The 26,009-nt window shown below is 43.7% G+C and overlaps 1 protein-coding gene across 1 annotated transcript in view; it reads left to right on the top strand.

The window, feature by feature from the left end:
* The window catches only part of LOC139274607 (extracellular sulfatase Sulf-1-like), a 547,728-nt gene that overhangs the window by 429,301 nt on the left and 92,418 nt on the right, over positions 1-26,009 (top strand). The window contains exon 12 of the mRNA XM_070891301.1: positions 10,584-10,713. Coding sequence (XP_070747402.1) covers positions 10,584-10,713 — 130 coding nt within the window. The remainder of the gene's footprint in view (positions 1-10,583; positions 10,714-26,009) is intronic.

Raw genomic sequence — 26,009 nt, 5'->3', positions numbered from 1 at the left:
GTAGAAGCTTAATTTTTTATTTATTGATTTAAAAAAATTTTTTTTTTTTTTGGCTTGATTTATGGGTTGATTTATTGATTTATTTATCATTTATTATTGATGATGGCTCTTTATTTGTAAAAGTGAAGTGTTTATTGTTTGTAAACTTCCCTCCCCCCCCCCACCCCCCCCATCTCTCGTTCCCTACGCTTGATTTCTTAGTGTAAGCAAGGTTTTTCTGAGTGTACAAAAATCTACACTTACTTCATTCTAAGTTAGTTTGGAGTAAGTTTTCGCTGCCTAAACTTGCAAAACAGGCGTAAATGGCTGGACACGCCCCCTTTTGAAAAAATAATCTGTTCTAAAATGGAACTATTCTAACTTACTAGAATTGGAGCCAACTAAATGCCGAGAATTGCAATTTCTAAGATGCTCCATTCTAAAGTAGTTGCTCCAAAAAAATAGGAGCAACTCAGGTCGAAACTTGAGCCTATTGAAGTAACATGTTCGTGAGGCGGGACTGAAGCAAAAACACCTCCTGTTGCATGCTCTTGGATTCCTGTCTGCAGACATGCAGAAACCAGCTGGCCTATTGAGAGTGGGCCTTGGAGATTGTGCCTAGACCCTATAGATTTGAGAATGGACCGCCAGCAATCTTCACCTGCCAGCAACGAAGAACAGGGCTGCTTTCCAACAACAGCCATAAGATAAGAACACTGGGTTTGTTACCCTGACATTAATTTTTATCAAGGGCACCAAACGAATCCTTAACGCCTTATCAAGAAACCATCTAAAGTTTAACACCCAGGCTGGGAATTTCCTGCTCCACTGCCATAAATTTGCCAGAAGTGCAGCGGAAACTCCATTTATGCGCTGTCAGCTGTTCAGCGGGCGAATATTACGTCAGCGGAATGGGAGTAGCTACGAGGAATTTCCTGGTCCTAGTCTATGGCTGGGGAGTGAATGAAAACCAAATGTGGCTTCCCAAACTATCTTATATCAACCAATTTGGATTATATTAGCATCTACTCCTCCAACCTCCCATCAGGAACTGCACAAACTACTGGGTGAATGAATTAACATTTTCTTGCCAATTATCAAAGAAATCCGAAAACAAAGTTACGCATTAACAATTGTTTATTAACCTTCAAATCAGAGTTGGCAACAATTAAACATTGAATAGACAGGATTAATTGATAAAATAACAGGTTACAAAGGCAGTTCAATTATGTTACAGTAATTCATCATTATCTGCATGCTGATTATAGTTGAGTCAGTGTCTCAGATTGATATCAATTGGTGAGATTAATTTAAGATTAGACTCCTTAGATAGCTGACAAGTTAAAAGCATTAGAGGGGTCAATTTTAACCACTCCCCTCTCCCCGGGAATGGTGTATAGGAGGGGTTAAAAGCGGGCACGCTGACTTACCAGCGTGAGGTCGCTCCATTCCCACCAGGTGTCAGTTAATCTTCATCGACTTTAAAGTCAGTCAAGCCTTCTGCTACAGGCAGCTGAGGCCACATTGAAATGTAAAAGTTGCGGTTTGATGATGTCATCGACTCCATAATGCCATTTTTACTCGAACATGGATGGGATGGGCCCGCTCGGTGACAAACCTGGCTGGGAAACCTGGCGGGAGGCAGCAGGATGGCCAGAAGTGGTCACGGTAAATTCATTTTTTTAAATCTTTGGAAAGATTCCTTTGGGCCAGGAGGAGCAGCAGTGCACTTACCTCTCCTACCCCAGACAGGCATTAGCTAGGTATCCCCCCCCACTCAGCCCCGCACTAGCCTTGCCTTATGCTGGAGACCATTCCCATGAGTCCATGTTGGTGTTCAGCTCCCACCTCAATTCCCGCTCATGTCTGCTGGATGTGTGAAATTATAATGTGGCCGAACCATTAAAATCAGCTGGGCCTTGCTTCCTTCTTGACTTATGGATGTTCCACCCACTTTGTGTCCCCCATGCACTGATGCCGCCCAGAGTTAAAATCAACACCAGAGAGTCAGTCTAGATTAAAACCTTAAGGGGTTATTTTTTGAAAGGGTGAAAATAGGCGCTAAATGGGTGCTGGGCTATGTCGTATATAAACCATGTCGTCTGGATTTAGCATGCAACTTTGATCTTAGTTGCTGATTACCATAATTTAAACTTGCCTGGAGGTGCTAAAACAGAGACACTTGCAGGTTTAGCACTCAAGCACTGATTAAGAGCAATTTTCGTGGAGCAATATATGTAAGCTCCACTCACCCACTTCCACTGAAAGTGTGGACTGAACTGACTGACGCACAGCGGCAGGTTTCAGGATGGCTCAGGAGCCGAGTTCTCGGATGGGGCACTGGAGGACCTGATGGAGAAGGTCCAGAGGAGGAGGGATGTCCTTTACCCACAGGGGGGAAGGAGACCGCCTTGCCCTCCTGTACCTCTCTCCTACAGCAGCTGGTGCTGCTCTGCCTGGCCTCATGTCCTCCTCCCATTCCTCCTGCAGACCAAGGGGGACCCCTAGCAAGATTCCAATGACCAAGTGCTCCCTTTCTCCTGGTGACTCCTATAAAGTGTTCAATAAGATAGAGTAGCACAACTCTTACTCTTTTTAGGTGAAGTACTCAGAGAATAAATGTTGCTCGAGTGTTGGTGAAGTTTTGACAAAGTGTCCCAGAAAGTCTCTTCAAACCTCCAGCAACAAGTGAACAGTAAACGGTGATATACCTTTAAGTAGCGCTTGAAATCCTCAGCAACGACTTGTTTATTCCCAATCAGCAGGTCGCTGTTAGGAGAGGGCGTTAGGTCAACCGTTGGCCACCAAAATGCCTTGCAGCCTCCTTAGTGAACGCTTGCAGGCAGTTTTAAGTGGCAATCAGCCTCTTAACGATCCTCTGGGCAGCCGTTCGTAGCGCAAGCTTCAGCTCCTTTATCAAGATGGCACCTTGCAGTAAATGTGAGCTAAACCACAGTTTAAGACCCCAGTTTGGCCACCTTGGAGGCTCTTTAGCACCTAAAGTATCTGGGGAAAATCGCCCCTATCTGCTTCTAATTAGCAATTTTTGCAGAACTTATACAACCATGTCCTTAAAAACTGATATGTTTGAACTTGCCTTGCCCTCCTGTGGGAGGTTGATATTGGCATCAGAGTGATGAACTTCTAATGATCTAGAAACATAGAAAATAGGTGCAGAAGCAGACCATTCGGCCCTTCGAGCCTGCACCGCCATTCAATATGATCATGGCTGATCATGCAACTTCAGTACCCCACTCCCGCCTTCGCTCCATACCCCCTTATCCCCTTAGCCATAAGGGCCACATCTAACTCCCTCTTGAACATATCTATTCCGTCTGAATCCGCTGCTCCTGGATAATTTCACCTTCTATGTTGATTGCTGTATCTGGACTAACTGGCTTAAATCTTATCTCCCTTTATCTTTGGGGAACATGTACACCTAAGTGACACATTTATATCTGGCTGGTATAAGTCTTACAATCTTAAATTCAATAACCTTTCTCACTCTGTTGGAGATGCACTTTCCAGTTTTACAGAATTACAATTCTACATATATTACACACAGAACGCCTACATCTTGTACAACAACAACTTGTATTTATATCGTGTCTTTAATGTAGTGAAACGTCCCAAGGTGCTTCACACGAGTATTATGAGATTAAAAAATTGACATAAGTAGAAATTAGCGCAGGTGACCAAAAGCTTGATCAAAGGTTTAAGGAGCATCTTGAAGGGGGAGAGAGAGGTAGAGAGGCGGAGAGATTTAGGCAGGGAGTTCCAGAGCTTGAGGCCTAGGCACTAGAAGGCATGGCCACCAATGGTTGAGTGATTATAATCAGGGATGCTCAAGAGGGCAGAATTAGAGGAGCACAGACATCTCGGGGGGTGGGGGGGTGGGGGAAAGCAGAGAGTGGCAACATAGTGGTTATGCTACTGGATTAATAATCCAGAGGCCTGGACTAATGATGCTGAGACATGAGTTCAAATCCCACCATAGCAGTTGGGGAAATTTAAATTTTACGCTCGCGGCCTTCCACGAGAGGTGGGCGCCGGAGTGCATTGTCACCCCCGGCAACCAAATTTTAATTTGATTTTATATGTTTTAAAGTTGAATTTGTTTTAATTGCCGGGTTTTTTTTAATGTCCCCCTCCCCTTTTATAGGGGGCACTTGTAAATTATGGTTTTAGAGCCCTCAAAAAAAACACACAAAAAAAACGAAAATACAAAATAAAAACAAAAACAAAAAAAAGGGCTTTGGGAAATGTTTGGAGTGTCCCCCAGATCGGGGGGCATGATTTAATGTTTATGATTTAATGTTTATTGTTAACTCCAAAAGAGTTATGGGGCTGGAGGAGATTACAGAGATAGGGAGGGGCAAGGCCATGGAGGGATTTGTAAACAAGGATGAGAATTTTGAAATCGAGGCGTTGCTTAACCAGAAGCCAATGTAGGTCAGCGAACACAGGGATGATGGGTGAGCGGGACTTGGTGCGAGTTAGGACACGGGTAGCCGAGTTTTGGATCACCTCTAGTTTACGTAAGGTAGAAGGTGCTACAAGTCTACTACAAGATCCTGGAGTACATCACTGAACACTGCTATCAGAGGAAATTTGTAGGCAGCCTATTGACGCTGTTACACCAGAAGCTTTGGCCTGGATACCTGAATTAGTTATTGATATTTAGTTTGTTTTTTGCTACTACCATATGAAGGAAGAAGAACTAGAAATAAACTACGAGCTGAAGGCTTGAGACTGAAATCTGAGTGTCAAAACACCATTTTAGATATACTTCATTTCCAAAGAAGCTCCTCAATTCTGTTGACTTATCTGATTAACACATCTGTTATTACAGTTCACACCATCTGGTGTCAATCACCTCACACAGCCCTATTGGTACCCCTGATGACCTCCAAATCAGTGAAGCACCAGCACTTTGATGCCAGATTGCTCATTTACTCCCTAGCTTCTCTGGTCTTTGCTAACAAAGCCGTGCACACATATCCAGATAAAGCAAGACATCTTTATCTCCGCCTTAACGAGCTGTCTCTGGGCTTGTCATCTGAACGGCTTGTTTTCTATACCTGGCAAGGAATGTTTTGTTTATATAAGCATTCATGGTTTAATTAACATTGTCACTTTCCTTTCATAGTATTCAGTTTAACTATTGACTTCACCTTGAGGACAAAGTTAAGGCAGTTCATGGGATAGGACCTACATGGTCCTGATGCCAGGTCTGCAGCTGCAGTTAACCTTTCTGCCTTGATTTAAGATTCACACCTATTCCAAAGGGTGTTCCTGTGCCAGGGGAACATTCAGGGCATGGTAGTGACCTGCATCTTGAAATACAGTTGAGTTCAGATCAGTTTGGGCCCTGTGCATTACCATCTGAGTTGCCCTCGGATGGAGTGGGAAGAGAAAAATCGGGGCCTTAGGCTTTTCTGCCATACTGATTTATTTCATCGACTAGGTGGTTTATATACAATAAAAGCAGAAAATGATAGAAATACTCAGCAGGTCAGATTTTTTTCATGCAAAAAGTTTTTCCATTTATTTTCTCAATTATAACTTCTTGGCAATAAACATGAGTTCTATGCAATCTTTGTTGTATGCCAGGAATGCCATCAGCCGGTCCAGGCAGCGGGCGGTCGAGGGGGTCGTTCAGCCTGACTGCCTGCCTCTCTTCCGCACCTAAATCCGGGCCAGGGTGTCCACCGGTACACTCGCGGCCGTCCGCGAGAGGTGGGCACCGGAGGGACTGGAGTGCATTATTACCCCCGGCAACTAAATTTTAATTTGATTTTATATGTTTTAAAGTCTAATTTATTTTAAATGCCGGTTTTAGTGTCCCCTTCCCCTTTTATAGGGGGCACTTGAAAAAATATGATTTTAGTGCCCAAAAAAAACCTACAAAAAAACACAAAAAAGGGCCTTTTGGAGTGTCCCCCCAGATCGGGGGGCACTTGATTTAATGTTTACTTTTTGTCCCCAAAAAGAGTTGTATGCCAGGAATTGAATGCAGCTATTTAACGCAAATTGCCCACTCTCTCAGCCATGCTACAATTGTTTTTTTAACCAAATCATTATGTAAAGGATGAGCTTGATGGTTACATATAAATCTTTAACACCTCCACATGCCTAATCATTAGCACAATAATAAAAAGTGATTATTGTTTAGCTCACTAGAGGCTATCAGTAGCTGTCATTAGGAATTCCCTTCACACAATGATTTGATTAAATGCTCCATAGTGTACCATTCCATTTTAACTCCATGTTTGGTTAACCAGCAGCATAGGCACTGGTTGAGGAGGACTAGCAAAAAGAAAACAAATTGGGACAAAAAGGTGCCTTCAGAAGGATAAAAAAAAACAATTGATCTTAAACAGCAAGCATTATCCTTAATTTCCCTTTCAGAAAATTGGTGCCAAATAATTTTCACTAACTTTAACATCCTTTATAAAATTAATTTATATAGATTTTTTTTCCCTCTGGAGTGGTGAGTGCTAATGGTATTGATAAAGCCAATGAATAAATTACTGAGGCCTTACTCAAAAAGGCAAGAGAAATGACAGAAGAAGTATTAAAATTAGTCAGTACTCTTTGTGCCTGAATATAAATGTGATGCTCTTAAGCATACCCCAATGTAGTTTTGTGCAACTGATGGTTATTCTAATTCTGTTTATTATTTTGCTTAATTGTTTGCTTAATTAATATCAGCTCCGGTCAATAATACAAGAAAACATACTGTGAGATGTGAGAAATCATCTTTTCTTAGCCAGCAGCAAACATGAAACCATCCATTTTGTCCTGTGTAACAACTTTCCAGATTCCTGCCTCATCAGTGAGCATTTTAGCAACCTCACAAATCAAAGTATACATCTAAAGGCCTGAGGCTTAATTGTGATCAGGTCTCGGTTTTCTGAATGTTAGCTCAGAATGAGACTGATTGAGATATGCCATCTTAAAAGACAGCTGAACACTGATTAAATCGTGCCCCAGGAAAGTAACACCAAGCCTTGGTCTCACCACTGTAATAGATATTGATTTTTTCCCCCCAGTCTCTGTGATTCCACACACACTTCCTGCCTGAAGACTGGAGGCTATCTCTTGAAACTTGTGCCAATTATATTAACATGGAGAAGGAATACATATATCTTACTGATAGAAAACTAATGTTCATGTCTGTGTGCTTGTATTAGTGAAACTCGGGCAATATGCATCAATCAGCTGGCGTGTTTCTGGCAGATTACTTTGAAAGTTAGCTACGTAACTTCAGCTCTGTAAAACCTTGCTTCAGTCTCTCTCGGATTGGTTGAAAAAACATTGCTGTACCAACGCCAGTGTGTCAGTACTTTAAATCTAGAAATAAAGTAATATATTTTTCCCTCAGAAGGCAGGGTGGTTCAATGGATGTCTTAGCCCTCCAGGGCGCTGCCATTCCTGTGTGAGCCCAGAGAGTGAACGGGTGGGCAGTGGGCGGAATGTGCCCACCTGCTTGAATGTGCCCACCTGCTTGAGGCCTCAACCATTTTCATGACGGGGACTCAATAAAATATTCTCCGCAAGCTGCCTGTGCGTTTGGAGCGCTCACTTATCAGCGGGGGCAGGCAATCTGACAGTTTTTCTGCAGACCCAAACCATCAGTATTTAATTTCAGGGAGGGGGTGAGAGGAGGTGGGCAAGCAATCATGGGGGAGGCGACGGAGGTTCTGTCAGTGAGTAAGACCATTTTAGTGGGGTCAGGAATAATGGTTATACTCTTCCTGGACCCACATAAACCATTAAAAGAACTTACCTGGAGCATTTTTGGATATGTTCAAGTGATCCCTTCAGGGACCATTGCTTAGGCTGTTCTATGTTGAGTTCCACTGGGTGGGTCTTGCGTACTGCATGCTACTTGTTGGAGCAGTAAAATTGCATCGGAATCCTATGTATAATCAGAGTCAGACCCCAATTTACATAAATTAACAGGCTTCTGCCTACAAGTGACAACACAGTGGGCGACTATTTCCCAAACCACTCCCAAATCGCGGTGACCTGGCCGTCAGTTGGAGTGGGGCGGTCAGAGATTTTGGTCTTACTACCATCCCGTTCCTGCAAAAATGGTGCAGCAACGAGACCAAAATCAGCACCAGTGAGTGTTGTAAGGCTATTGGCCCAATACTATCCTCACAAATCATTTCTCATTTCATTTTATCCAATTTTACAATGCTGTGAATAGAAAAACAACACAATTGCTGTTGTTCATGTTTAGCCAATTGTACATAACTGTCTAAGATCCTCAGAGGGTGTACCTGCAAGTGAGGTATATGACTCAAAGAAGGAAGCAAATTTTGCTCAAATCAATAAAAAAATTTTTTAAAAGAAATGACAACGCAAACAGGACAACATTGTAATGAATCTGTGGCCAATATATTGGGTTAATTCAACTAAGAATTTGAAAAAAAATTGCATTGTCTCCTCTTGGGGATACAGGCTTTAATTCTGGACTGGGCCTCCATGTGAGCCTCAAAACTGTCACAGGGTCACCAGGGTACCTATGCTGATCCTTCACCTTGTCCCTTTGAAGGCCAAGGGCCCCAGAACTTGCTCTTCCCTTAGACTTAGACTTAGACACAGACCCAGATTACCATGTTTTGGCCGACATAGGCTCCCACACCAACAGGCCATCACATACACTTTGACATTAGACAGGATCCAGGTCCCAAGTTAGCATCTGGCCTTCTAGTTTGATCTCGCCAAAATTACTGCAGAAGCACGTTAGAAGGGCAGCTGGTTCTCAGGCCCAGTGTATGGAGTACAGTATGGGATAAAGTTTGTTTTTAAAGTAGGAGGCAGCATTAAATCATTCCTCATTCTATCTGAACCAAATAAATCCCTTTGTGCCCTGGATTATGGGCCAAAAATTCCGGCCTCGCTGGGTCGATACAAAGTGCGCACGGACCCAGCGAGGCCTCGCAAAAGCCAGTTTTCGGGGCGCGATGCGCAATCGCCAAAAAACGGCTTTTCCGATCTGTCAGGATTTCTCTTGACAGATCCTCCGCATTCCCGGGAGAAGGACATCCATGCGGGAGAGATTGGGCTATTTGACCAACTCATGCCTAGCGAATCCACTTCAAACTTTTACGCATGGTAAAAGCAGACGCATACCTTACTTTTACCAGCATAACACTTTTAAAACACATAAAAATTAAATTTAAACATTCATTTTTATATTAAAAACTCTGTCCATTAAGGTAAGTTTATTTTTTTTCTAAAACATTTAATTACATTTAATTTAATTAATTTTAAATATGTGAGCTATTTTATTTATTTATTACGCTGTGTTTCGGTGTTTTAGGAGTTTTTATCATTGATAGTAATGGGAACTCGGACAAACGGCATCCCCATTTTTATCAATGAGAATATTGCCCAGTGATTGGTGGTCCAGGCCCACGTGACTCCAGCTTGTACGTACGTACGTACGTCAAAGTCATCTCCCCATGCTTATCTACATTTCGAGGTGCAGCAATAACTTTAGTTGCCACTTTGGCCGCTGTCCGGCCTCTTCACTGCAGTCGCGCAGCATGGCCAGTCGAGTCGGGGGTGGAGCCAGCGTTCTGCGTTGGAAAATGTGCTGGGACATCTGCACATGCGCAGTGGAGTTCGCTGGTGATGTCTGTGCATGCGCAGTAGTGCTGCAAGTCTGCAACAACAGTAGGTCTCTCTCAGTTTCAGAACGTGGCATGTTCTTCCTCCCTGTGTTGCTGGGCTCCTTCAGGTAAAGTTCTCTGCATTTATTCTGCCTCCTTTGTTGGGCTAGGGGCGGGCAGGAGAACTGATAGTGCTCCTGCCTGCCGGTGATTTCTATCAGTTCTCCTGCTCGTCCCTCGCCCTGGCCGAGTGGCCTTCAAGCTGTACTCAAAGGAAACCCAGGGGAAACCCTTTGAGCATGGCTCCTCACTGAGAGTGTGGGACTGCTGAGTTTACCCTATAGTATTATGACAGAGTATCTTGGTGAATTTGTTTGTGCATTAAGATAAAGGCTGAGGAATGGAATATCCTTTTCCTTTATGGAACTGGTTGCACTTACTACCGTCAGATTGAGCAAATGTTTTTTGCAGCATCGTGTTTCTATTTTTACATAGCCTATCATTCAAGGTTTTGTTTGCAAGGTTTGGTGATTTGTAAGGCTTGGTGGTTTAGATGCAGGTCCTCTCCACTTCCCTCCCCTATCCCAGGCTGAATGGCCTCCAATATACCTACCTGCGCCGATTTCTTTAACTCTCCGCAAGGGTTTTCTCAAGTGTTCACATACGCTGGCCTAAGTAGAAATGGAGTAACTATTAGTTGGCCAAAGTTGTCTAAATGGGCAGAACTGGCGTAGGTGGCTGGTAAGATGCTCCCTTTTGAGAAAAAAAAACTAACCTAAAAAAATCGTAACTAATTCAGTTATGCTGGTGCAAATTGATTGGGGAAAATTGGGATTTTTAAGTTACGCCAGAAAAACCAAGATACTCAAAAAAAAAAACAGAGCAACTCCTGGCCAAAATTGAGCCCAAAGTAAGTAGTGTTGAAATCCATATGTTCTTTCAGTTTACTAGAAAATGTTGTTCCTTTTTTTTCAGCAAATTGCTCCGTAAAAAGGAAGAGGGAACCGGTGATGCCCAACAAACTAATTACCTACCTAAATATGAAAGAGTAAAAGAAGTGTGCCAACAGGCAAAATATCAGACAGCCTGTGAACAACCTGGGCAGGTAAATGAGCACAACTAAGCTTAACCATACACTAGGCATTTTTTCACACAGGGTAGTAAGTCGACTGCTTAATACTGGCAACAAATAAAGAGGCTGAAATTGTCCCCCTCTTTAAGGTCCATTCCCACTTCGGTGGTAATGGGGCGGTAAGGCCTTTCCAATCGGAGACAGTGGAAATGGGTTTGCCGCCACGTCCCGTGTTCTCAACCTGTTGGCATCGACTACCGCGTGGGAAATTGCCCCGCATGAGCGGAGCCGCTGCCGCTCGGTGCCCCCGACAACTATTCCCGTCGGGAAGCTGCCAGTGGCTCGGCGGCGCGTCCACCCTTAAAGGGGAAGGCTCACTGCTGCGACTGCCATTTTATTTCGATTGTCGATCATCTCCGAAGTCGGCCTGGCAATGGTGGCCACGGGTTCAGTTGGACCGCCAACTGGCAGCTCGTTATCCTCTCTTGATGCCGGGCCACTGGCCCGACCGAAATCCTCCCTGGTGGCCCAGTGGGCACCACTAAAGTGGCTGCAGAGCTCGCAGCGGCCCTCCCCTTTAACTGAAGGAGAGGGACGTTGCTATGCGTCAGCGCGACACAGCATATCCACGTTGTGCTGACATCATCAGCGTCACACTGACATGCACTGCGCAGCGCTGATAACACCACCCACCCTCCACCCCACTCCCGACGCACCTCTGTCCCTCAGCCACCCCAAACAGCAACCCCCAGCTCCCCCCCCACCCCCCAGGCCCCTCTCGGAACGCACATGGCCCGAAGGTTTAGATCACGAGTTTCCTATTTTTGTGCCACAAAAAGTGTATAATACCTCTCTTCGCACTGCGCCCCCTGACGCAGGGTCCAGATGCCGAAACTTCCGTACCAAAGCGCAGGCTATTCCCAGCCGATAACTTTCCCGCCTCACCTACGTTTGTCGCCCCGAAAACAGAAAAGCCTAAAATCCAGCCCATTAAGTTTAAAGCATTGGAGACATAAAACGTAACAGGTGACTGACCGGCTGTAAGAAATAAGGTGAGGGAGGTCAGCCTCTATCAGCATCAATGGTTCAATTTAATTTGTTGGTCTCTTTGAAGCTGCACTGTTTTATGCCTGTTGTTCGGTGATTAGAGGAATCGCACAGCTACTGCCCGTTGTTTGCCAATTTGTCAAAGATTGAAATTGTTTACCACAAAGAAATTAACTACAAAGGACAAGTTATAAACTTAATTACAGCTGCAAATTACACTTTGCTATTGCTGCCAATTCCCAAAGCACGGATGTCGCACAGCCAGCTGCAAGCTGAACGTAAAACAGGCGGAACTCTCCAGGACCTGCGCCTTTGAAGACTTGGTGTAAAAATTATTCCACTACCAAATATATAATTGTGTTGTATTTTTTGAGAATGATTCCTATAAAGACACTTTGTTTTTCCCACTATAAACTTGAGCATGTAATCTAGGTTGATACTTTGGTACAATACTTTGGGAGTACTTCATTTTTTTTCCAGATGAGGTGTTAAACCAAGGGCCTGCTGTCTGCCAGCTCAAGAAAAGCAGGGAGTTCTCCCAGTGCCAGGGCCAACATTCCTCCCTCAACTGACACATACATGCATACATACAACACACACATGTTGTATTCTCTTTTTTCTTTCTGTCCTTTTAATTTTTCTGCTAGTCCTCCTCCTGCCAGGCCACACACGTTCTGAGGGTTAAATTGGCCTAATCTGATTCCTTCAACTCAACACAACTTCCATCAATAGCCCGGTTGTTAATGTTTTACAATCATTTTCAATTTCACCATCAGAAAGCTCAATCTGGGTTCAGTTCATATACATCTAGATCTCAGCTTGGTGCTTATCATTTAAACATGAATTGAAGATGTAAGAATAATATTTTGGTGGTGTAAAGTCTTTTAACTGAATGTACTGTTCTAAGCCATGTAGAGGTCAGGGAGCTGAAATTCAGGGTCTCAAAGAGACCCGTTAATGTCCGTTTGCGGCGGCTGTTCTTAAAAATCGAATGTCCGCCATTTTGGGGTCAAAAGGCCGACCCGACCTAAATTCAAACAGGGGATTTTTCAGCCTGGACCGTATTTCACCCAAGTAGTTGCACTGCCAATGGTGAGCAATAAAAAAATACTTACCAGCGATTTTCAGCTTAACTGCTTGATCCCCTGCCGCGCAGTGCCCCTGACAGGTTTCTCTGTCAGTGCACCATCTCCGCACTGAGTGCAACCCAGCTGCACAGCCGCCCTTAAAGTGGAGGGCTCACTGTCGAGGCCACGGTGGAAACATTTTTGCCTGCTGACTTGCCGATTAGCCGGCAAAATACTGCCCCCAGGTTCGGCCCCAGGCACCCTCGGGTGCCAGGCCGCTGGCCCAGCTGAAACCCTCATTGGTGGCCCAGTGGCCAAAGTTACAAAATGATAGAATCTCTCCCCTAAAACAGAGGGGAGAGAGTGTGGTGACGAACACGCGCTGTGACGTCACCACGACTCTGCCGCTGATTGACAGCGGCGGAGGGCCCGACCGACCCATTTTCAACCAGTCAGCCTGGCTTTGAATCTAAGGCCCACCCCATTATGATCCATTTCCTGTAGGGCTTTGAAAAAATGTTAAAGTCCTGAAAATGGATCTACTGACCGTGCCAGGAGTTCCAGTGGTAAGTACCACTCTAAAACCCATAGGTGCGCCAGCTTTCTGGTACACCTGAATTTCGACCTCCAGATCTTTGATATGTCTAAAGTAATGGACCATTTATTTCAAGAATTCAGAACTGTCACAATTCAGTTTTGTTGCCCAATCTGTAGAGATATATCCAGTCCTTTTAATCTTTATTCCAGTTTCTTTTCACAATCTGTTTGAACAATGCTTATCTTTCGACAAAAGATAATATTAGAATATCTGACAAGCCTTGTTTGATTTATGCGATTTAAACCAGTCTATTAATGACCCTGTCCTTTCCCATACCCTTTAAATTTTTTATTTTTCATTTATTCACTTCCCTTTTAAAACTTTATGGGGCCGAAATTGATGGCCCTACTTCTGGCTGCCAGCAAGTTTTCTCGGCGGGTTCCCCATTTTTTGGTGCCCTCCCCTCCGTGGGAACACCGGCAGTTTGGAAGGACCACTGGGGAGCGTGCGCCGGCATGTGCACTCCCACCCGAGATTCATCCGAGTGTTCCTCCGCCCCTGCAGGAGAAAAGACCACCGCGTGGAAGCAGGTCTTACCTGGACGGTAGGTATGAAGACCTGCAAGAAAAGATGAGTGAGATTTTTTTTTTAACTTCTGCTGCGATTTTGTGTTAAAAGGGTCCTCTAAAGGGTTTTGTAATTTTTTTAAATTTTTTTTTGTGTGTTCCCCCCCCCCCCACCGACACCCCGGACCCGACTCCAGCCTCAGCGTAACTTTCTCCAGGATTCCATTTATCACCCAGGATTCCATTTATCACCCAGAATCCCACCTACCACCCTCTACCGCCCAGAATCAGCGTGTAACGCCCATTTTTGCTGCTGGGTGTTTTTTCCTCCATTTTTTACCAAAGTTCCGCCCAAAGTACTGTCAGGATCTTAGCGGTATTTTCGATAGTAAATGGGCGGAACTTGCCTTTGATCAATTTCAACCCCTGTGAATTTTAGCTTCCACCACTGTTTGTGTTAGGTCATTTCATGTCTTAACTACCCTTTATGTAAAAATACATTCTCTCTTTATTATTTTGGTGATTATCTTAAAAGTATGCATTCTAGTTATTGACATGTCAACCATTGAGAATAGCTTTTCTCCATTTACCACATAATTTTAACTACCTTTTAGATTTTCTCAAACTTTTTTGTTCGAACTCTGTTTCTCGAATCTCCCCTCACAACTCAGGCTTTTCATCCCTGATATCACCTTAGTGAATCTCTTCTGTACTCTCCATGACCTTGACTTCTTTCCCAAAGCAAGGCTTCCAAAGCGGAGCATAGTATTCTAACTGCATCCTAACCAATGATTTCTATTGGTTTAGCATTATCTCTTTGCTTTTGGAGTCTCCCGAAATCGGCGGTAATGACCTCAAAATGGGGTCAGCAGACATACCACTCATTAACTCCAACACTCTGCCCGCTGCCACTTTTAAAGGGGTCTCCTGTTGGGTGACCGAAACACATGCCTGTTTCAAACAATAGGCCCCTTTTAATATGCAAATCTTGCCCATGACATACATTGGTCTTTCATGTATTGTAGAAACCCTTCCTTTCTTTGCCATTTCCATTATTCTTTTCCCAGTCTATCTTTGGATTATCAAACTCACCTATTATTTAATGCCTTGTTGTTCTTTGCTTTTCTTTATCTAATTTGTCTGCATATCTCTGCCTGTATCTCTTTTGCATTGATCAGGGGTCTATAATATATTTCCAGTAGAGTAACAGTTCTTTTCTTATTCCTTAACTCTAACCAAATAGATTCGTTGTTATGCCACGCTCTGTAGCAATCCTATGTTCTCATGCTGTAATGGAATCTTTGATTAAAATGCCCCCCCACCACCCCACAACCTCCATTTCTCCATTTTCTTTCCTATGTTTCTCCTGAATATTTTGTAACCAGAAATGTTCACCTCTCATCCCTGCCCTAGCCTAAGCCATATCTCTTAGAGCTATTATATAACCCCTGCCTCAGCAATTAATGCCTCCAACTCACCAATTGTATTGACAATATTTTGCACATTCATGTACATACAACACAAACCTCCCATATCAGGCAATCTTACTTGTTTTATTCCCTGCTTCTTCACAGCTTTCATCTTTCTTACACTCCTTGTATCACTGGCTTTCCTTTCCTCTCCCTCATTTTGTTTTTCTCTTCCTTCCTTCCATATTAGTTTAAACTCTCACCAGCAATACTAGTTACTGTCCCATTGAGAACACTAGCCTTGTTCAGGTGAAGACCATCCAATCTGTCTAGACTGCTCCTGCCCCAGAACAATGATACAACGCTAGGTGGGATAGTAAGCTGTGAGGAGAACACGAAGGGGATGAAATTGCCCCTTTTTTAGAGGCTCATCAGCGCCTCTGGGGGGCGCTAACAGGGCGGAAGAGATCTTTCGCCCGGGGGAGGGGGTGTAGGGGGAGGCTACCGGCTCCTGGGAAATTGCCTGGGAGTTTGCGGAGGTGCTGCCATGCCAGCGCCGTGCCCTGGGCCACCACGCAACCACCGATGATGTCATAGCCGTGCACGGCGACCCCTCACCGCCCCGCGCTGACCCCTTATTGCCCTGCGGAGGAAATTGCCACGCAGGCCGCGAAGCTGGCCGACATCCGCTCTCAGGACGGGACTTAAAGAGGAGGGCGCCAGCGCCCCACACCGCCATCTTGTTTGACAACTCTCAGGTCGGCTCCTGTATAGCAGCCCAAGCGTGGTCCGAGCCTCCATCGTGCCGCCCGGCACTACGTTTTGGGTGCCGGGCTGGAAGCCCAGTCCCACGCTGCCCTGGTGGCCTAGTGGAGGCCATCAGAGGCCTTGCAGAATGCACAGCAGCCTTCCTTTAAGCAAAGGGGAAGGGTGTTGAAGTGCATTGGCGCTACGTGGAGCATTCACGTAGCACTGCAGTTGTCGCCCCAGTAGTGCCCCAGTAACCGTCCCCAAAGGAAGTGGAGCATGTGAGATTGCGCTCCACTTCCTTTAGCTAGACTAAGTGAGATTGCACTCCACGATCAGATCAGCCATGATCCTATTGAATGGTGGAGCAGGCTCGAGGGGCCAAATGGCCTACTCCTGCTCCTATATCTTATGTTCCTACGAGGGGCGGTAAGCCTAATTCAGCGGCGGTGGCGGGACTTCCCCGCCGGGCACACAAAGTCCCGGCCCAGATGGTTGCCGTACCCAAGCGCAGGGCAGTTTCATCCCCAAAGAGGCTGCAAAGGTATATAGATAGACTAAGTGAGTGGGCAGTAAGGTGCCAGATGAAGTATAATGTAAGAAAATGTGAGATTATTCATTTTGGTAGGAAGAATAGAAAAACAGATTATTTTTTAAATGTTGAGAAACTTTTAAATGTTGGTGTTCAAAGGGATTTAGGTGTCCTCGTGCAAGAAACACAGAAAGCTAGCATGCAGGTACAGCAAGCAATAAGGAAGGTAAATGGCATATTGGCCTTTATTGCAAGGGGGTTGGAGTATAAAAGTAAGAAATCTTGCTACAATTGTACAGGGCCTTGGTGAGACCACACCTGGAGCACTGTGCACAGTTTTAGTCTCCTTATCTAAGGAAAGATATACTTGCCTTGCAGTATAGATTCACTAGATTGATTCCTGGGATGAGAGGGCTGGCTGGCCTATGATGAAAGAATGTGTAGAATGGGCCTATACTCTGGAGTTTAGAAGAATGAGAGGTGATCTCATTGAAACATACAAGATTCTCAAGGGGATTGACAGGGTAGGTGCTGAGAGGTTCTTTCCCCTGGCTGGAGAGTCTAGAACTAGGGGGCATAGTCTTAGGCTATTCATTTAAGACTGAGATGAGGAGGAATTTCTTCACTCGGAGGGTTGTGAATCTTTGGCATTCTCTGCCTCAGAGGACTATGGATGCCGAGTCTTTGAGTACATTCAAGGCTGAGACAGATAGATTTTTGGAGTCGAGGGGAATCAAGGGATATGGAGATTGGGCAGGAAAGTGGAGTTGAGGTCGATGATCAGCCATGATCTTATTGAATGGCGGAGCAGGCTCGAGGGGCCGTATGGCCTACTCCTGCTCCTATTTCTTATGTTCTTAACTGTCTCCGAAATCTGAACCCTTCCCTCCTACATCATCTCTCCAACCACACATTTAACTCCCTTGTTCTTATTCCTGTACTGACTAGGACTAAGAGCTGGGTGCAATCCTGAGATTACTTCCTTCCACATGCTGGTCTTCAATCTATCTCCTAATTGCTGAAATTCCCTCTGCAGGACCTCAGTTTTGTTTCTTTCCATATCATTGGTTCCAAATGAAGTACAATTTCTTTTGTTCCACTCCCATCTCCAGAATTTTCTGCACTCACTCCTTTCATAGCATCCTATGCTCCGATAGTCCATTTGTACATAGTTGTTTTCTTGTTAGCCTGCAGCAGTCAACAACAACAACAACTTGTATTTATATAACATGCTAACATAGTGAAACATCCCAAGGCACTTCACAGGAGTATTACGAGATAAAATTTTGACACTGAGCCGCATAAGTAGAAATTAGCGCAGGTGACCAAAAGCTTGGTCAAAGAGGTCTGTTTTAAGAAGCGTCTTGAAGGAAGAAAGAGAGGTAGAGAGATGGAGAGGTTTAGACAAGGAGTTCCAGAGCTTGCTGCCAAGGTAACAGAAGGCATCAATGGTTGAACGATTATAATCAGGAATGCCCAAAAGGGCAGAATTAGAGGAGCGCAGACATCTCGGGGTGGGGGGGGGTTTGTGGGGCTGAAGGAGATTACAGAAATAAGGAGGGGCGAGGTCATGAAGGGAATTGAAAATAAGGATGAGAATTTTGAAATTGAGGCATTGCTTAACCGGAAGCCAACGTAGGTCAGTGAGCACTGGGGTAATGGGTGAGCGAGACAAGTGCGAGTTCGGACTCGGGCATCTGAGTTTTGGATCACCTCTAGTTTACATAGGGTAGAATATGGGAGGCAGCCAGGAGTGAATTGGAATAGTCAAGTTTAGAGGTAGCAAAGGCTTGGATGAAGTCTTCAGCAGTGGATGAGCTGAGGCAAGGGCAGAGATCGCGATGTTACGGAGATGGAAATAGGCGGTCTTAGTTATGCTGCGGATATGTGGTCGAAAGCACAGTTCAGGGTCAAATATGACACCAAGGTTGTGAACAGTCTGGTTCAGCCTCAGACAGAAGTTAATGGAGTCAGTGTCTAGGGAACGGAGTTTGTGGCAGGGACTGAAATCAATGGCTTCGGTTTTCCCAATATTCAATTGGAGAAAATTTCTGCTCTTCCAGTACTGGATGTTGGACAAGCAGTCTGACAATTTAAAGACTGTGGAGGGGTCGAGAGAAGTGGTTGTGAGGCAGAGCTGGGTGTCATCAGCATACATGTGAAAACTAACGCTGTGTTTCCGGATGATGTTGTTGCCAAGGGGCAACATGTAGATGAGAAATAGGAGGGGGCCACGGATAGATCCTTGGGGGACACCAGAGGTTCTATTAAGGCTGCGCGATGTCTGCTATTAATGGGTGGATCGTGCGTGTTGTATATTGACAGTAGTCTCTCACCTGAAACAGGCAGACATCTGGGCTGCTCATGTCAAGACCCCATTGAAAATGGCAGCAGCCATACCAGGAGCCGGAACATGCTGGCAAATGGTGCACTACCATTTCCGCTTGCATCTATTCCGTTACTGCTGGGCAATGGCTGTTTAAATTGGCCCCACGCTGTCAATTTTGCCTCTCTGCATGTCTGAAATTGCAATATAAGCATTTCCTGGCTATAATAAGCACCTCACATCAGTTTCAATAATCAATTAACAGTTCAAAAATCACAGCCTATGTTAGGAGGTCCCCAGTTCACAGAGACCAACATAAAGCAATCCCAAACGTAGTCAAATCTGCTGTAATCTAGTAAAACAAGTGATAATACTTTCTGCATTGAAATGCCTGACTGGAAACAGGTTTTTGCACTAATCCACAATAGCCTACTTTATTGCATTCCTTTCTATGACCTACAAGCATCAGTGTGTTTAACTATAAAAACCGCCTGAATACTTCCATTATAAAAGGATTATCCCCAAGTATTGCACTCCTGTGGTTCTCTGTAGCAGTTAGTAATTTTCTGCTCAATTCTCTGCAGGTCCTTGTGTCACAAGATTGATATATTACGTGCTGCTTGCAATACTTTAGTTCCCTGTTTTTGACCCTGGGAAAAAAAACTCACATAAGAAAATCCTTTATATAGAAATTGATGAGAAAGAATTTGATCAGAACCATTCCTCCTATCTTTTTATATTTTCCTTTTCGATGAATACTTGGCACTGCTTTTGCACTGAGATTGAATTTTCTTGCCTTCAAACCCATTGTGAGTGAGTGTGAGGGAAGCTCGATGTGCAAAAATCCATTAATATGGCACTACAGATTAGTTGTTCTGGACTTCAGCAGAACAAGAATAGATGAAAAATGAGAGCACATGAAAAGGATTTTTTTCAGTACCAACTTTTATTGGAGCTAAGGAGGCCACAGGCAAGTGAAGGTTAAGTTAATGACAAAGTTTGGTTTGGATATGCCACAAATACAGTAAATAATGGTTGAAAGATGAAAAAAGGCATACCAGTGAGAGAAGCAAGCAGTTAAGCTGTACTGGTTGTATACACCAATATGCAAGCCTTGGCACACCTACCCGCCAATGACCAATGGCCTCTGCAGGTTCCGGGTTCCATGTCGGCTGCCTGTTATAGAAACCTGCCGATTTTCACAACGCCAGTTTTACAGTCAGGCGGTATGCTGAAAATCTACCTCTTTGTCTCATAGAGAACGGTAATTCTGAGAATTATTTCAAGTTAAACCATGACTACAGAACAATGGGGCATAAGTCCCAACTGGTAAAAGACAAGCTCAGAACTGGTGTCGGGAAGCACTTCTTCACACAAGGTGAATCAATACCTGGAATGGTCTTCTGGGTTGGGTAGGGAAAGCAAAAACTCTGAAGTCATTCAAGAGACAGCTTGAGACTGGTGGAGAAATTGTGGTTTTCTACGGAAGGATAAGTTAGGTGGGCCAAATTGCCTACCACAATTGCACTTAAGTGTGTGATTGTCATGAAGTACACTAAAACACAGACCTTCTTTAATGTATCAGCTGTAAACAGTCTAATCTTATCATTTCATGGTAAGTATTCCAAAACAAGCTAACACAAATAAACTAATTGGATATAATGTAGGACAATTAACTTTTTCAAAGATCTACCTCAATATTTCAAATTCAGTTTTTCCAATGTGGAGTAGTTCTAGTTTCTGCACTGAGATGATAAATCATTGCTTTATGTTTCTAGGACTTGTGACAGACTCTAAAGGATTGACAAAGAAAAAAGAAGCAGAAATGGGGCAATGATGAGATTGATGCTTCAAGAATATAATTACAATCCCAAACACATTAGTTACTAAAAACATTAAAATATCATAAAATACAGAACACTTTGCTAAAGATCACAATGCAGCAGGTGTAACATCTGTTGCAGCACAAAATTCTCCCAGCAGCCAACACCAACACCATTATAGAGGAATGTTCAGAGCTGGATGTTTCAGGAACTGAGCCAACCTGCATACTCCCTGTTGAGGTGATAACGCCCCTTTAAATATTATACAAACATACATGTCTGGCCTGGTCTTTTTCAGGAAGTTCACCTAAGTGAAGTAGTAAAACAATATATATTGGTGTAGCAGAGTATTAAAGGGAGTACTCATTAGAGGAATTATGTCAGGGTTGGGGGGGCGGTTGAGTACAGTACTGTACTGCTCGGTGTTGGACCACTACTGCTTCGAATTTATAGAAATAACATAGATTCAGAAACTCAATGGAAAATGGTCAAATTTGTAGATGATACCAAACTAGAAGGGTCGGTGGAATAGAAGGAGGCAGGTCAGAAACTGCAGAATAAGATGAATAAAATATATAAATGGACACCTGAAATTTAAGGCAAACAAATGTAGGAAGAAAACAAGTGGCATACATACCCCATGATTGATGTTTAAATAGCCAAGGACAAAACCGGAAAAGACCTAGGAGTCTTAGTAGACTCATGCTCAACATATCGAACCAATGAAGAGCAGTGAATAGCAGTTGAACTATATAGCCAAGACAGTAGACTACAAACCAGAGGAAATTGTGATCAGAATGCACCTTGAGCATTGTGTCCAGTTCAATTCATTGAGACATAAGGATGGCTTTCAAATACTAGGGGTGGGTGGGGGTGCAGAAGAGAGTCATGAGGCTGTACATTAAGGGATGAAATTGGTCTTGTGCAGTAGCTGCAGTGGGTGTGGTGGGGGGGGGGGGGTGCGGGTGCGGGGCGGGGCGGAGGGAGAGTCTGGAATCTGAGTCATCTTGTGAAATGATCATGCTGTTGAGAGAGAACTTTGAGTGAAAAGATATCTTAGGATGTTAGTTAACCCATTGCTCATCAACTTCCAATGATTTTTTTGGGGGGAAGACTCTGCTTTCTGGATCAGCCAGGAAAACTCTACTCCAACTTGGAGCCTCCATGTTGCTTAGGCTCAAAATTCTACCTAAGAGGTTCACAACTTGGGGTGCAACCAATATCTACAGATTTTCTGCCCCAAAAGTTGTCCCCAAAATTTCAATCCAGGAGGGCAGGTCCTTCTTCTGCATGCCCCAATCATGTTGCTCCAAGAGTTTGCAGGTGTTTCAAGGCTATCTCAGGAATTCCATCCATGATAGGCCTAGCAAGTCCTACATCTGCTGAAAATAACTGGTTTTGAGAGAGAACTTTAAGTGAAAAGATACCTAAGAACATTAATTAAGTTGTTTGTTAGTAATTGGCTGGGAATTAGGAGACAGAATTGGAATAAAGGGAATGTACTCATTGGCCAGATGTGACAAGCGTTGTTCCCCAGGGATCTGTACTGGGGCCTCAGCTTTTCACCATATATATCAATGACTTGGATAATGGAATAGAGAATTGTATATCTAAATTTGCAGATGACAGTAAGTTAAGAGGAACAGTAAGTTGTGTGGTTTGGAACAGAAAGTTACAGAGGGACATAGATAGATTAAATGAGTGATCAAAATTATTGCAGTTCGTTGCAAGGAAATGTGAGATCATCCACTTGGGATCCAAAAAAGACAAATATGAATATGTTCTGACTGTCGAGGAAGTAAGAGCTGTGGAGGAGGGGGTTTAGGTGTCCAGGTACTCAAGTCTCTAAAATCTAGTGCACAGGTACAAAATGTAATTAAAAAGACATGGAATATTGACCTTTATCTCAACTGAGGCTGGAATACAAAGAGGAGACACAGAGAAACTATTAGCCTGGTGGGAGAATCCAGAATAAGCGGGCACAATCTTTTAACTAGAGATATACCAAAATCAGCATTTTTTTCACACAGCAGATAGTGGGAAACTATCTCCCCCAGAAGGCTGTGGATGCTGGGTCAATTAAAATGTTCAAGACTGAGATTAATAGATTTTTGTTAAGTAAGGCTATCAAGGGATATGGAGAAACAGTGGGCAAATGGAGTTGAGGTCAGTCATGATACAACTGAATGGTGGAACAGGCTCGAGGGGCTGAATGACCAACTCCTTTTTCTATGTTCCATAATTTCCATTCTTGGCATTAAGTGGGACCAACAGTGGAGAAGGCAAATGCCAATTGATCCTAGAAAGATTGTTGTTGAAAGAGAAGCCAGAGAGAGTTTAAAAAAAAAAATAATGTTTTTCTTCAGTCCAATCTGGGGCTTAGGCTCCCTCTCTCTGAGTGACAGGGTGCTGCTCATACTGTCCTGCAGCAAAGCAGGGTGGGTACCAGAGCTCTGCCTCGACAGGCAGATGGCACCCATCCTGAATATTTCAATAACTTCGCTGTTCTGATTGGCTAAAGTGGTGGGTAGAAATTCCACCCCGTCACATTTCTGCCCCTTTGCTTAAGTCGGGAAGATTTAAGCTGAAATTTCATTTAGAAACCTGGTAAAATGAAATGCAGGTTTCTTTGGCAGGACAACGGTGTCTTTTAAGAAAGCAAGATGGTAGTATTTAAATAGAGTAGAATTGCATTTTTTTCATTATCGTGTAATAAGTGAAAAAAATAAAGGAAATGGAAAGAATACTCATCTTCAATTCTGAGAGGGAAAGTTAGGTCTCTAAAAGTAATGTGTAAGAAAATATACAAGATTATATAGCAGCATTGAATAAGTCAGTACAGATCAGAAGAAGTATACGGTATAATTCCTATCAAATATTCTGTTAGCAGCTAAAGTGATTCATTTTGGTTGGAAGAATGAAGAGAGACCATACACACTAAATGGTACAATTTTAAAGGGGGTGTAAGAACAGAAAGACCTGGGGGTGCTTGTGCACAAATCTTTGAAGGTGGCAGGACAGGTTAACAAAGCATTTAATAAAGCATATGGGATCCTGAGTTTTTTAAATAGAGGCCATGGGCTGGATTTTCAGTCTTCTGCTGTCCCTGTTAAGTTGTCGGCACAAATCATTACAAATAGGTATGAGTTGGTGGCCATTACAGAAACATGGTTGCAGGGTGGTCAAGACTGGGAATTAAACATACAGGGGTATCTGATGATTCGGAAAGATAGACAAGAAGGGAAAGGAGGTGGGGTAGCTCTGTTAATAAAGGATGATATCAAGGCAGTTGTGAGAGACGATATTGGCTCTAATGAACAAAATGTTGAATCATTGTGGGTGGAGATTAGAGATAGTAAGGGGAAAAAGTCACTGGTGGGCGTAGTTTATAGGCCCCCAAATAATAACTTCACGGTGGGGTGGGCAATAATCAAGAGAATAATGGAGGCATGTGAAAAAGGAATGGCAGTAGTCATGGGGGATTTTAACCTACATATCGATTGGTCAACTCAAATTGCACGAGGTAGTCTGGAGGAGGAATTCATAGAATGCATACGGGATTGTTTCTTAGAACAGTATGTAACAGAACCTACAAGGGAGCAAGCTATCTTAGATCTGGTCCTGTGTAATGAGACAGGAAAAATAAACGATCTCCGAGTAAAAGATCCTCTCGGAATGAGTGATCACAGTATGGTTGAATTTGTAATACAGATTGAGGGTGAGGAAGTTGTGTCAGAAATGAGCGTACTATGCTTAAACAAAGGGGACTACAGTGGGATGAGGGCAGAGTTGGCTAAAGTAGACTGGGAACACAGACTAAACGGTGGCACAATTGAGGAACAGTGGAGGACTTTTAAGGAGCTCTTTCATAGTGCGCAACAAAAATATATTCCAGTGAAAAAGAAGGGCAGTAAGAGAAGGGATAACCAGCCGTGGATAACCAAGGAAATAAAGGAGAGTATCAAATCAAAGACCAATGCGTATAAGGTGGCCAAGGTTAGTGGGAAACTAGAGGATTGGGAAAATTTTAAACAACAGCAAAGAATGACTAAAAATGCAATAAAGAAAGGAAAGATAGATTACGAAGGTAAACTTGCGCAAAACATAAAAACAGATAGTAAAAGCTTTTACAGATATATAAAATGGAAAAGAGTGACTAAAGTAAATGTTGGTCCCTTAGAAGATGAGAAGGGGGATTTAATAATGGGAAATGTGGAAATGGCTGAGACCTTAAACAATTATTTTGCTTCAGTCTTCACAGTGGAAGACACAAAAACCATGCCAAAAATTGCTGGTCACAGGAATGTGGGAAGGGAGAACCTTGAGACAATCACTATCACTCGGGCGGTAGTGCTGGACAGGCTAATGGGACTCAAGGTAGACAAGTCCTCTGGTCCGGATGAAATGCATCCCAGAGATGGCGGAAGTTATAGCAGATGCATTCGTTATAATCTACCAAAATTCTCTGGACTCTGGGGAGGTACCAGCGGATTGTAAAGCAGCTAATGTAAAGCCTCTGTTTAAAAGAGGGGGCAGACAAAAGGCAGGTAACTATAGGCCGGTTAGTTTAACATCTGTAGTGGGGAAAATGCTTGAAACTATCATTAAGGAAGAAATAGCGGGGCATCTAGATAGGAATAGTGCAATCAAGCAGACGCAGCATGGATTCATCAAGGGGAAATCATGTTTAACTAATTTACTGGAATTCTTTGAGGATATAACGAGCATGGTGGATAGAAGTGTACCGATGGATGTGGTGTATTTAGATTTCCAAAAGGCATTCGATAAGGTGCCACACAAAAGGTTACTGCAGAAGATAGAGGTACGCGGAGTCAGAGGAAATGTATTAGCATGGATAGAAAATTGGCTGGCGAACAGAAAGCAGAGAGTCGGGATAAATGGGTCCTTTTCGGGTTGGAAATCGGTGGTTAGTGGTGTGCCACAGGGATCGGTGCTGGGACCACAATTGTTTACAATATACATAGATGACCTGGAAGAGGGGACAGAGTGCAGTGCAACAAAATTTGCAGATGACACAACGATTAGTGGGAAAGCGGGTTGTGTAGAGGACACAGAGAGGCTGCAAAGAGATTTAGATAGATTAAGCGAATGGGCTAAGGTTTGGCAGATGGAATACAATGTCGGAAAGTGTGAGGTCATCCACCTTGGGGGAAAAAAAACAGTAAAAGGGAATATTATTTGAATGGGGAGAAATTACAACATGCTGAGGTGCAGAGGGACCTGGGGGTCCTTGTGCATGAATCCCAAAAAGTT

Source organism: Pristiophorus japonicus, chromosome 1, assembly GCF_044704955.1.
Source record: "Pristiophorus japonicus isolate sPriJap1 chromosome 1, sPriJap1.hap1, whole genome shotgun sequence".
NCBI classification, from domain to species: Eukaryota; Metazoa; Chordata; class Chondrichthyes; family Pristiophoridae; genus Pristiophorus; species Pristiophorus japonicus.
Note: the sequence above shows the minus strand (reverse complement) of the source record. Positions and strands in the feature narration are given on the sequence as shown.